The sequence below is a fragment of the Triturus cristatus genome, chromosome 7 (genome assembly GCF_964204655.1).
Source record: "Triturus cristatus chromosome 7, aTriCri1.1, whole genome shotgun sequence".
Taxonomy (NCBI): Eukaryota; Metazoa; Chordata; class Amphibia; order Caudata; family Salamandridae; genus Triturus; species Triturus cristatus.
Window position 1 is genome coordinate 371163663 of NC_140590.1, and position 13968 is coordinate 371177630.

General features: G+C 51.3%; 1 protein-coding gene across 2 annotated transcripts in view; it reads right to left on the reverse strand.

Annotated features, from left to right (window-relative positions):
- TMEM238 (transmembrane protein 238) overlaps positions 1 to 12600 on the reverse strand; it is a 32751-nt gene extending 20151 nt beyond the window's left edge. The window contains exon 1 of one of the 2 annotated variants that reach the window (XM_085616537.1): positions 11973 to 12600. In XM_085616537.1, the coding sequence (XP_085472663.1) occupies positions 11983 to 12438 (456 nt within the window). In that variant the 5' untranslated portion in view covers positions 12439 to 12600 and the 3' untranslated portion in view covers positions 11973 to 11982. The remainder of the gene's footprint in view (positions 1 to 11972) is intronic. The other variant, XM_085616536.1, reaches the window with a different exon arrangement.
- Positions 12601 to 13968: the final 1368 nt, after the last annotated feature.

The following is a 13968-nucleotide window of genomic DNA, read 5'->3' on the forward strand; positions in this document are numbered from 1 at the left end:
CGCCTCCAAATCTTCATTCTTTGCCCTTATCACCTCCAGCACCTTTTCCATACTAAAATCTGTGACCTCGATTCAGCCTGAGAATCCTGCGTGTCAGAGAGCCTGTTTTCGAGAACATCAAGACGGGTTTCATGGGTGTCCACTTTTTTCTTTACAGCGTCCAGACTGGACGTGAGTGCATCTATCTTACAGTCAATGGATTTGAGGTTGGAGCGTACCTCCAGCAAAATGGACCGCATGTCCACCTCTGGGTTATCTGGGACGTTGACTGGGCCCTGGGCAGCACCCGTCTTTGTTGTGGTGTCCATTGTGCACGTTTGACGCTTACTCTCGAACAGGATCTGGTGTTCCTTGGGGTCTGCCTTGCCCATTATTCTGAATAAAGTATGGTCTTAAATGGTGGGGCCCTCCTGATCACTACGTGCCACCGCACCAGACTGCAGTTCCATACACTATCGCAGCCTCAGCTCAAGGCAGGCACCCAGGAGCCAGATACAAAGGCGCAAATGCTCTGAGGTGTGTAGGATATCAATCGCCCCCTACCAAGAAGTGAAGGTTTCTATGTGTAAAACTGTGCCGTTACAGATGACCTCAGCACGATCCCACTATGGCAAACAAGTCAGCGGGGATGCGAATACAATGGGCCCAGGACACCACAATTGGTAGCGCCGGCAGCGCTGCACCTCCGGTTTGCGCAGCTAGCAACCAGTGTCTGTGGTGCAGACTCTTCGATATGTCCGCTGCTTTGGTGCGATTATCTGCTACGCTGGTCTTCTCCTGTGCCGTACAGGTAAGTGCCCAGTGGAATCATGCAGCACGTCGTTGCAGACAGGGGACCCACAGCAGGGCCACGAAGCTAGGGATAGAAGGACCCAGCTGGACCACACGTCGCCAATTGCGCCCCATGCCTTAATTGCCGAGGGAGAGCCAGGCACCGTCCACCTCGGATTGCTCCCCCTCACACCAAGCAGCCCCACAGAGTGACACCCCGCCTGGCGGGAGCAGGTAAGGCCCAGATGTCTAGCGGGGTCGGCTGATGCCCTCCGTCATACCCAGTGGAAGCTGCTAAAATGCGGCTCCACTTGTGGAAAAGCAATCTACTTTGCTTCATTGAAGCGAGAGCAGGTTTCCCTGCTCTTGCTTCAATGAAGCAAAGCAGTTTGCAATGACAGGGCGGGAGCCATGCGGCTCCCACCCTGTCATTGCAAACAGCAGTGTCCCGGGGGTGGGCACCGCGGGACACTGCAGGAGCCGGTTCTGGGGGGGGGCGCGCGGCCCCCCTCTCTTCAATTGCAAAGCCCTGTGGAGGTGGTGGTCCCTGGGGTTCGGGGGTCCATAACGGATCCCCAAATTAGCATTTTAGTGCCCCGGGGAGGTGCGGTCCCTGGGACGTGTGGGGGGCTCGTGCCCCCCCACAGGTATATTTTTTATACAAGAAACAAGCCAGGTGGCGGTCCCCAGGGCTTGGGGGGGGGGGCAGCCTTTGAGGCCCCCCCCACGCATTTACAAATTAGCCCCGGTGGGTGGCAGTCCCCGGGGCGACTGCATGCCCCCCGCAACTCATTAATGAAGCCCTGGCGAGGTGGCGGTTCCCAGGGCAGTGTTGGGGGGGGATTGGGGCCCCCCACACTTTTTTTCACTGCCCCCGAGACCTGGCCCACCCGGGGGCTTCAATACAACGACGCGCCGGCGCGAATTCGGCCTTTTTTTTTAATGCTTTTTTGGGCCTGATGGGACCCCCTGAGCAGGCCAAGGGGGTCAGGGTGTTTCTACCCTGCCCCATTTTCATGTTTTTTGCGTTTGTTTTTCTGTTTTCTTGGAGGACGGTTTAGGGCGGAGGATGGAACCGTTCACTCTCTACCATGTCGGGAGGGATGGTTCTGATGCACTGCCCAGTGGGGGGGGGGGTCTATGGGGGGTTCACTCTGTTTTAAATGTTTTCAGGGTAGTTTCGGGGATCCATATCTGGGTTAATCCTCACAGTATGCTCAGTCCAACATTGAAATGGTGGGATGGGAACGCAAGTCTGACGTCACCTGCATGATCCTATGGCCCCCTCCCTGACGAAGTTCCTTAACTGGAATATAAGGGGGTGGCAATGCTTGAAAAGCGTAGATGAGTGCACTCCTACTTTACGGTGGTACAAAATTGCCATAGTGGGCTTGCAGGAGACATGTCTGGGGTGCCACTTTGCCATCCATCCGGCATAGATGGCGAGCGAAGCTTTATGCTACTTCATTTTACGGATTTGCACGCGAGTTGTTGATCTGGGTGGCCCTGGGGACTCCCTTCCAACATATGCACCACATGCTTGACCCTGAGGGGGCGTTACGTGATCTTACACGGTAGGATTGATGGACAAGAGATATGTCAGACGCCCACAACTTTATCTACGAAGTATTGACGGCAGCAACCCCCTTCCTGGGTGGGGATATTGTCCTTTTGGAGGATGTTAACTGTGTGTTGGACAGGATGTTGGACCGTGAGCCCCTTCTGGCTAATACCAAGCCTGGTATGACTGGGGCATTGATGGACAATGAGAGAACTGGGACTCGTGGATGCATGGCGGGTGAGGCACCCGGACACTAGGACGTTCTCCTGCCACACCCTCATGATCAATTAGTTTAGGAGGCTAGACCAATTCCTCTTGTCAGACTCGGATGCCCAGGGTCGAGGAGGTGGTGTACCTCCAGAGGCATATCTCAGATCATTTTCCAATGCTCTTGACCTGGGGTACTGCTTGGCCCAGGGCGGCAATCCCCACGTGGCGGCTTCCGACTGAGGCACTCACTGATCCACCTTTTGCCAGGAAGCTGGAAGAAGAGATCTCTAATTACTTTGTGACAAAGTGGGGCTCGGCGTCCTCAAGGGGTATGGAGTGGGAGGCAATGAAGGTGGTGGTTTGTGGGTTCTGCCTCAGTTGACCTACGGGGTCCGACAGCAGCTCGAGAGGGACATTAAGGTCCTAGAGAGGAGGTTAGCCGAGTTGGAAGCGGTGTTACCCACTGCTCTCCACCGCTTGAATGAGTGGCGGGAATCACTGGAGGAATTGCTGGCGGTGCTATGCCGACTTGAAGAGTTCTATTACATTGCGTACCGACAGTGACTGCACGCGGAGGGTGATCGTTCTGGGGCACTACTTGCCAGATTGATTTGTAATGAGACACCGGTGTCCCCTATTGTGCAGATAAAGACGGCTGAAGGCTGCACAGTGTACAGCCAGCAAAAAATCTTGGATACTCTGGCAGATCTCTTGGCTGAAGTATACATGCCACACCATACCCCGGATCTGGACAAACTGACAGGGATCCTTCCTGCACTGAATTTGCCATGTTTAGATATTAGATAGTGAGACCAGCCAATTGCTGGATGACCCGATCTTGAAATAAGAAATCCTAGCGAGCATTAAGTCCCTGAAATCTGCGAAGAGCCCGGGGAGTGATGGCTTACCGGCCGAGTTTTACAAGAAGTTTGCACCCATCCTAGCAGCCCGCCTTCTTGAAGTATACAATGAGGCATTCCAAACCTGAACGCTCCCACCATCCATGAATGAACCATGGTGGTTATGATCTGAATAGGGACACTCAACTCCGGGGGTCATACAGACCCATCTCCTTGTTGAACATCGACATGAAAGCACTTAGCGGAATCATGGCAACTCGACTGCAACCGCATATGCAACATCTAATTCAAGTGGGGTTCATCCACAAACGCAGTATGGCCCACAATTTAAGGTGGCTGGCCCACGTGTGGCACTCATCCTTGCTAAAACAGGAGGACTGTGCCCTGGTGCTGTTAGATATCGACCAAGCATTCGACTCAGTTGGGTGGGTGTATCTTTGAGAGGTCCTGGATGCAATGGGTGTGGGGACACAATTCCTGAAATGGGTGCAGTTATTATACTCGGAGCCCAGTGCTAGGATCAGAGTGGGGAGGATAGTATCATGGGCCTTTCGTTGCAGCGCGGCACCAGACAAGGATGCCTGTTGTCGCTGCTTCTTTTTGCCACGGCACCCCTAGCGGCAGGTCTGCGGGAAGAGGAAGAACAAGGACAAGGACAACAACAAACCAGGCATGATGAAAAGTTAGAGGATGACCTACAGGCATGGAGAGCGATGTTGGGAAATTTGACAAAAGATGGGTAGATACTGGAACGCGAGAGGAGGTCGCGGGGAGCACACTGATGGGTAATGGACCAGAGGATAACTAGGGGAAGACAGTTAATCAAGATATAGTAGACAGCGTACCAAAGTGGATTATGAGGGTAGGGACAGGGGATAACACTATAGAGACGTACACCAGATATGGTAGGGAGGGTATGTTTTAGTTGTGGGTGTGGGGGGGTTGGAAGTTGGGATTTTTTTTATATAGGTTTGTTTTCAAAGTCTCAGAGTTCTAGACCAAGGTATAAAACCCCTTGGGGATGAAGACCGGAAATGGAGGAATTCATGATGAGGGGACAAAGCTTGTACTAGTTGGGTTCATGCATATGCACAACTCAACCTTGTGCATGCAAGATTTGATGATCCTAATTGTATGACCCTGAGACTATGCATATTGTTTCTGTAATGTCCGTTTCAAAATGTCAATAAAGATGTATTTTTTTTTTTTTAATCACTCATGACATGTTCTATAATATATATAATATCACTGATGACATCTCAAATTACATTGTTCATTACATCATCATTGCCTCTTTTGCACACATTGCTCTATGAACTGGTATGGCGATAGAGCTATGAAAAGTAAGTGCAAAATAGCTCAGAATAATGTGAAGCATTATTACTGCTATCATACATACAATCCCTATAGGTGAAGCAAGCTTGTGTTATGTGTAACATTTACCCTATACCATACACTTCATGGGTAGCTGGGTTCATGCTGACTAGCAACCACAGATAAGAGGGTTGTCTGAACTGCATACAGCGTTAAATCTGTATACAAATATTCATGGAAAACCTAGTTCCTCCAGATACTCAAGGCCTGTTACATAACTAATGCCCTACAAAGGACAGTCTTTGCCTATATCAATCCCCTCAAAGTCATTGAACCTACATTGAAAAAAGCAGTGAATACGAGTAGAAACATGGGTACAGTAAGCAGTGTTTAATCTATGGAGATAGTTTACCCTGTACCACACTGTTTGTACACAGTGAAATGCTCAAGAGAAATACACCACAGAGTATTCAAAAGTATCTACTTTGAACAGTTTATGACCTGTGCAAAACTTGTCCAAAGAGAGTCTATTCACTTAAAATGACCAAGGTCCAAACGTGCTAAAGATCATACTATCTGTAGCCTTCAAACTGTGGTGAAAACTTTACAGAAAAAAACATCTTCTGAAGCAAAACAAGTTCATGTACATAGGTTTAGTACCGGGTGCACACGGTCTTCCATGTTATATAGAAGTTGTCATGCTGAGACAGTTCTGACTAATAAATCAAGGCTGCTTACCATACTTAGTATGTAGTACATCGAACCTTTGCCCTGTTGGAAACTTTTTCTGCTGAGCCAAATAACTTGTGTGGGACATGCTGAACACAAGTAGTCAACTGTCACGTACACACAGAGTTACTCTTCAAGACAAAGATTTATAACCTGTTCAATACCTCTACACACCTATGAAGCATTAGGAGCACCCTTACACCCGTTAGCTGGATACAGGATGTACAAAATTAGGTAGAAAAGTCATAAATGAGGTCATAGAACATGTCATGAGTGATGCAATATGTGAGGTCATAAGGAGTGCATGGCTGGAGCGTAAGTTATAGTTAGCTCTGCTAAGCAGGCTAGGAACCCCATGCCGCGTACAGCTTCCGAACTGTGCAGCGGGCGGTTTGCCACAGGACTTGGCCGGCCACCAGGCCCTGTGGCCCAACCCTCAGCAGGCTGCCAACCCCATGCCGTGCACAGCCTTTAGCATGACCGATGTAGGGTGGGTCTTCGGGCCCCGGAGACACCCTCTAAGGCCAAACATGTATATTAAACGGCGGCCATCGCCCTTCCCCAAGCCTTAATTGGCCCCAGGGAGCAGCTGCTTTTGGCATGCTCCCTCTGGGTGGGAGCAATATGTGTTATGTTGATGCAAACAAGGAAACAGAACACAAGCCTGCTCCCAGCCAGCAGGGGCATTTTTTTATCTCCCGCCAGCTGGGAGCAAACTTAGTGTTTGCTCCTATTTAGGGGGAGATTTAAAAATGTTCCTGCCAGAGGGGAGCAAGCACACGTTTTCCTGCCCGTGGTAGGGCGGACAGGGAAATTACTGTGTCCTGAGGGTGGGCTTCACAGGACACAGCAAGTGAGCCTGCCCTGGGGGATACTGTCCCCTGGGCCATTAAAGGTGGGGAGGGGGCAGTATTGCGCAGACTCGGCCTTGTTGCAGAGATAATTAAGCAGGTGCCAAAGGGTTGCAAAACCACCTTGTTTTTAAGGTAGCATCCAAAAAATCCGATTTGAGTCTGGGTTAACTCACCTGCACTAGCCAAATCATTAATAACCCAAGGGATTTAAAGGAGGACTTTGAAAGGAGGTGTTTATGTATTGCTACTTGTGTGCAATAAAAGTAGCTATAAAATGAGTGAGTGAGTTAGTTTTCGGGGATTTTATTTTGCCCAGCAAGTATTTCAAGTTCCTGTGAGCGGAACAGACGTGAAAACCTGAAAAAATGAAAGAGGGTGATAGGGACATATTTCCGGCATCTCCATGTGAAGGGAATCTTGGGCTGTGAGCCTTTCCTCTCCATAGTGAGAGTCTATCGCCTGCCTTCAGCTCCCCTCCCGAGGAGGATTGGGGTGGCAGAGAAACTAGCCAAACAAGCTTGAACCAGAACAAATAGATCTTGCAAATGTAATGACAGGGAACAGGAGCTCAGATGAGATGTGAATGTTTGTAGGGGAGTAAAATCCTACCTGCCAACACCTGGGCTCTGGGAGGAAGCACTGCACAAATGTCAGTTTAAAAGCAGAGGCCTTCAAACAGGCAGGATGACCTTTCTAAGGCTGATAGGGCTGGGTCAGATGTCAGGCACTTGTAAGACTGTAGACAAGCAGTCGCTTTGTCAGCCCAGTCTCTAGGAAAAGTTACTGTCTCTGAAGTCAGAACATGTGAAAGGCTGGCAGAAGCCGGAGTCTCTGAAAGGCTGCCACTCAAAAGTCAGGTCGGTAAATCTATGAAGTGTCACGTGAGACCTCCGGAAGACACGAAGGTGTGCGCTCTCTCAGGCACAGGGCGGCTGAAGTCTAGGCCGAAAGATAAGATAAATCAGAGCAGGTCGTCTGTCTCAAGCTTTGCACCTCTGGAACCCTGGTAGGTCTGAAGCAATGCCATACTGGTCAGACCCAACCCGCTGTAAGGCTGGTTGGCCTGGGGACATAACCTGTGTCTCCAAAATTGTAGCACCAGAGCAGAGTCAGAAACACGTCTATAAAGGGTTGGTGAGATTTACTCTGAGGACCGGTTCATATGTCAGGCTGTTCGGAATGGGACTGAGTCAGTTATCTCAGGTATATACTTGTACGGCTATTTTAGAAACCAAACAGGAGATACGCCCGGTATCTCTGATGTTGGTAGTGCCGGGCGGAGTCGGTCACACACCAGGCTATTGGACAATCGAACGACCTACTATTGTACAGATTCCAGCTTAGCTTTACAGGGCTCTGAAGGCCACTTCGCTGCAGGGAAACTGCTTGTTCTCTGTATGCAGGCACAGCTTTTTATGAAAAAGAAACGTGGTAGGTTTAATTACAGAATGATCACATTTTACTACATTAAATGAACTCATGGGAACACTGATCTTCCATATGGCTGATCTGGTGCCTGTGCTTTTAGAGGGCCCATTTCTTGTGACATGGACATGGGTCAGTGGCCATGGAGACTGGGAGATCTGCTGGTGTGAGCTGCCAGGGGTCAGTGGCCATGGAGACTGGGAGATCTGCTGGTGTGAGCTGCCAGGGGTCAGTGGCCATGGAGACTGGGAGATCTGCTGGTGTGTGCTGCCAGGGGTCAGTGGCCATGGAGACTGGGAGATCTGCTGGTGTGTGCTGCCAGGGGTCAGTGGCCATGGAGACTGGGAGATCTGCTGGTGTGAGCTGCCAGGGGTCAGTGGCCATGGAGACTGGGAGATCTGCTGGTGTGAGCTGCCAGGGGTCAGTGGCCATGGAGACTGGGAGATCTGCTGGTGTGAGCTGCCAGGGGTCAGTGGCCATGGAGACTGGGAGATCTGCTGGTGTGAGCTGCCAGGGGTCAGTGGCCATGGAGACTGGGAGATCTGCTGGTGTGTGCTGCCAGGGGTCAGTGGCCATGGAGACTGGGAGATCTGCTGGTGTGTGCTGCCAGGGGTCAGTGGCCATGGAGACTGGGAGATCTGCTGGTGTGTGCTGCCAGGGGTCAGTGGCCATGGAGACTGGGAGATCTGCTGGTGTGTGCTGCCAGGGGTCAGTGGCCATGGAGACTGGGAGATCTGCTGGTGTGTGCTGCCAGGGGTCAGTGGCCATGGAGACTGGGAGATCTGCTGGTGTGAGCTGCCAGGGGTCAGTGGCCATGGAGACTGGGAGATCTGCTGGTGTGTGCTGCCAGGGGTCAGTGGCCATGGAGACTGGGAGATCTGCTGGTGTGTGCTGCCAGGGGTCAGTGGCCATGGAGACTGGGAGATCTGCTGGTGTGTGCTGCCAGGGGTCAGTGGCCATGGAGACTGGGAGATCTGCTGGTGTGTGCTGCCAGGGGTCAGTGGCCATGGAGACTGGGAGATCTGCTGGTGTGTGCTGCCAGGGGTCAGTGGCCATGGAGACTGGGAGATCTGCTGGTGTGTGCTGCCAGGGGTCAGTGGCCATGGAGACTGGGAGATCTGCTGGTGTGAGCTGCCAGGGGTCAGTGGCCATGGAGACTGGGAGATCTGCTGGTGTGTGCTGCCAGGGGTCAGTGGCCATGGAGACTGGGAGATCTGCTGGTGTGAGCTGCCAGGGGTCAGTGGCCATGGAGACTGGGAGATCTGCTGGTGTGAGCTGCCAGGGGTCAGTGGCCATGGAGACTGGGAGATCTGCTGGTGTGTGCTGCCAGGGGTCAGTGGCCATGGAGACTGGGAGATCTGCTGGTGTGTGTGCCATCCTCCGTTCCCTAAGGAAAGTTCTGCCCCTCTTACCTACCCATGCCCGCGCCCAAGTGGTTAGATGTACCATCCTTAGCAGGTTGGACTATTGTAATGCCCTCCTGCTTGGGTCCCCTGAGTTCCTGCTGGACAGGCTCCAGAGGGTCCAATCAGCAGCTGCTAAGCTGGCTCTGGGGCTTCCGAGAAGATCTCATGGACCGTCCGCCCTGGCAAAATTGCACTGGCTTCCTATAAGACAGAGGATTCAATTTAAGGCCCTTTGTATAGTCTTTAGAGCTCTCCATGGCACTGGCCCAGCCCCCTTACAATCCAAATTTGTCTGGTACACTCCAACCAGACAGCTTCGATCCTCTGACGCCAAACTGGTAGTCGTACCCAGATTCAGGAAAGTCAGAGCCGGAGGTAGATCCTTCGAGGTGGCAGCTGCCAGACTATGGAACACTCTTCCTATCGAGATTAGGCACCTCAACGCACTCCTCCCGTTCAGAAGAAGGATTAAAACTTGGTTATTCCCCTGTTAGTCTGCCTGTAAACTCTCACTCCCTGTGTTTTTTTCACTTCCGTCTCCTCTGATCTTTCAGCGCCAGGAGGCCTGCAATGGTGACAGCCGCGCTTTACACAAATTCTCAAAATAAATAAATAAATAAGAATACTGAGAAAAAAAACGAAATAAGCTTCCCATGCCTGGCATGGGGCGAGTATCAGACCTCAGAGCTGCTCGGCCAGACCTTGGACTCACCCCCGTTTACTTTTTATATGTTAATGAAGGATTGGTTTGCTTTTTCCTACGTATTTTTGGCACGCAACCTTACATGTCTTTACTTTCATGACTACTTCATTTTAGGTCTGGCTACAGAAAGTTTTAGGTGTTGCCCAAAGGGAGTCATCAAAACCAAACATCCAGACTTCGGGAAAGACCGCTTCAACTACTGTCTTGTTTGGATCAGCCATTGCTTGCTTAAAGTTATGTTTTAATTTTAAAAGATTACCTGTTGAATCCAAACCGCCACCAACAGTACTGAAGCCTAGAATGGGCCATATGCTTGGGGAAACAAACTGCAATGGTGAACTCGGTTTCAACTATTGCGACAGCTTCTTTGAAGAAAAGCAAGGTTTGGACGCTATACGTAGGCTATTCAATTCGTTTATTTGAAAGCTTTTGAGGGCTATGATGTCTCCCTGGGGCTGATCAAGCGCCAGAAGATGAAGGGTCCCCTGGGCACTGAATCTCATCTCACCGCTACATTTAAGGACAAGACATGGCTGGTATACCCGCTGTCCTGCCGTGTTCACTACACGGGCCTCCAAAGTGAGTGCCCGGACCCAGACACTGCCAGGGACATTACTAACCACTGCTATTTGGAATGTGTATTCAGAAATGAGCTCGGTGCTGCATCTGAGGCCCCCAGAACTTTTCAATATCCTCAAGTGGAGACTCCAAGAAACCCGACTGGCACGGAAGGGGAATCTTCCAGAGCTGTGCCCGGCGTGCCAGGGCCTACTTCCCCCAGCACCCCTCCACGCCCCGCGCGAACCAGACATATATACTACTGGTGGTGATTCACCGATAATTGTAGAATATTTTCACAAAACCCTTTCTTTGTATTCATTTTTGGGAAAATACAACGTTGTTATATTTCTAGTACCCCTTAAATGGGGAGGGGGCGCAGACGGCGCTCGTTTGCCTACGTTACTTTTTAGTTGAAAAATCCCGAGTTAGAAATTTCTCTTTTCTGCGTCTATTTAAATGGAAACTGAACACTACACAGAAGATCCAAACCCAGCAAAAATAATCCCCCCAAAAACAACAATAAAGTCCAATGGATAAAGGGGCTCACAGCGTCGGTTATGTTACATTGCAGTTTAAGGATATTTTTGAGCAACTGTCAGTGTGTGGAGTCCATGCTGCTCTCATTTCTTGCTATTGAAGGTATACCTGGGAACAGGCGCGCAACACCCATTGGACTCACAGGGCTTCAGCCCCCCCCCCCCCCCCCCCCTCGTGTGTGGCAGCCCGGACAGCTTCCCGGCGGACACACAGCCGCACCCGAGCACTTCACAGGTCTTTAAAAGACCATTTACATGTCAATGAGGCCTCGCTGTTGCTTCACCCCTTCTAAGAGCCCCTGCAGCTCCACTCTGCCTATGGCTTAAAAGATTCAGCCCCCCCCCCCCCCAAATGTTTCTTAGCAACCCCCCCCCCCCCCCTCCTCCCTCTGAAATTTGGCTCTAGTTGCGCCTCTGCCTGGGAAGCATCTGACGCTGCTAGGATCACACCAAGCATCGGCGGTTGAGCCGAGGTGTGACTTCCCCCCCCCCCTCCTGATCCCAGCCTGTTGCAGCAGAAAGGAGGAGGCATTGCACGCATGCAGTGTGTATTGGCCGAAAGAGTCAACACCCGCGACTTTCGACCAACTCCACAGGCGGTGGGGCGCACCCTAGTCTCGTGAGTCGTTAGCCAGGACTCCAGGTCACAGGAAGCACCTTCTTTACCACCCATTCATTTATGTACAACCTAATGCGTTCTGGGAATTCGAGTCTTCATTAATGTGACTTGAAACACTTGGATTACATAAATGGGTATGTTAGGGTAAATAACGTCTGAAGCCACACAGGGCTTGTGTACATTTAGAGCATAAATAACCTGGCCAAGTGTGAGCCCAAATTGTACAAACTCACTGTAGGTTCTAACATTATCTCCCTACCGGGCAGGAGTTATTGCAAGGGGCCTGACCTTAAGCCTCCTACCATGGCTATCGGAAAACCTGGGCAGGTGGTTATCGGACTGACTCCTACCCATCAGAATAAACTGTGTTGTCGCCAGCAGTAGACCGAAGCCATGAACGCCGGGGCTAAGCCTTCGACTTACCCCCAACAGGTCACGCCGGGGACCCCCTCGGGGACGCCTCGTCTTCTGTAGGCGGCTCCTTGATGCGGGGAAGCTGCAGGCTGTCCTCCCCCGTCGCGCCCGCGCCTCCGATACCCCTGTGAGGCCCTCCCTTCTTCCTTCCACCTCCCCCTGGCTTGCCACTGCGGCGAGAGAGGCGGCGGGAGATCTTGCGGGCCAGGTGGGCGAGTGTGCCCCCTTTGACGACATAATCTCGCTCCAGCTCCTCCAGGGAAATCTCGATATTGCCCGTGTACCAGAAGATCCAACCAATGAGGCTCAGGAAAACCAGAATGGCGCCGGTGTATATCAGCAAGTCACCAAAGTCTCTCCCGTTGATCTGCAGCTGGGCGAAGATGCCCACCAGGAGGGAGGCCACCCCCACCAGGTCCATCAGAACAGCGAACATGAGAGCCATCCGGCACCGTCCGAGAGCGGCCGGAGCCATGGCCTGCGCATCCCCAGGTGTGCGGAGCGAGGGCAAGGCGGCTGCAAAGGTGTGTTGTGTGCACAGGAGACTCAGAAAACCGAACAAACCTGTTGTGGGAGGCTGGTATCGCGTTACATAGTGCCGGAGGGGGCGAGCAGGCTTTAACTGTTTCGCCTCATCTCACCCCACACAAGCTGCACTGACAGAAAAAAATAGAAGGAAGTAGCGAGAGGGCTGGGCCTACCCTACCCACCCTGGGCCCCACCCACCCCGCCTCACCCAGCGTCCGGGAACACCATCCAATTATGGACGGAAGCCGTAGGTTCTTTTGTCACAGTCATGGTTCGCTGACAGCTTACCTGCAGACTTCTTGAAACATTAGACTTCACACACACACTCTTTGATAATTCACGGTCTCCCTTACAACAAGCATTTGCATAGCCAATAGGTCTCCCAAAGGCGAGACCTGTTGGCTATGCCAATTCTTGTTACACATATTAACACAATCCGGATAAAGGTTTCACCTCACGAGTACCAGTTTAACACCGCACGACAGCAATAAGCAACAGAAAGGTGAGCCGTCAACCTTTGCAAAGGGCCTCCCACTGCGCGGCAACACCCGTCGCTGCGTTTGTAGTAACTTTTCCTCCGTTTGAGCTGGAAACCATTTTTTTTAAACTTCAGATTATAAAGAAAATAATAAATTAAGTGGCAGATGCGGCCAATCTGTAATTATGCCCAAAAGCAAGCATCGCATAACCACATAATTCCAGTGGCCCTGGTACTAGCAATCACCTACCACCCCATACCTGTGTCACCTTTCAGCAGCACCAACATGTTTTTATGTACACCATTTCTGGCAGAAATGCCAAGTTCGAAAATAATTATTTAAATGAATAGCAGGTGTTCATTGTAGGGGCTCCAACTTCACGGATGGGTTAGAAATTCATTCGTGCCTTGCAAAGTCCTGGCGCCCCCCCCCCCCCCCCCCACCTCTCGACACTTTCCCTGATCTGCGCACAACACTGCAGAGATGGTCCGCTCCCCCATCCTACAGGCCCCTCCCCGACCCGTTCAGCCGTTTCTGATCCAATTCACAACGTTCTCGAAGAGATGTTTAATCTTACTTAAGCGCAGCCACGTTTTTCGAAGCTTAGAAATTTCAAATGAAGGGCTGCGATCCCGGGCGCACGCAATTAAAGTTAACATTTTGCAGAGCGTGGTAAAGGAGCGAAGCAGACCGGTGAAGGGGGGGGGGGGGGGGGGGTAAGGTGGGGAGAGAAGGGCAAGCGTAAATTAAACAGATTGAGGGGCATATTATCAAGAAACGGCGTTAACATTAATGCCGCTAAAAGCGGCGCAGAGAATTCCCATAGAAGTCCATGTTCTGGTGTCTGGGCTTCTATGTGAATTCTCTGCGGTATATTATCAAGCCCATTATCGCCGCTTTAGTGGCAGTTTCTGCCGCTAATGCGGCGATAATTTTAACACCCTGCTTGATAATATGCCCCTATATTCTGTGAGGAGAAATATTTGTTTTCTAGGATA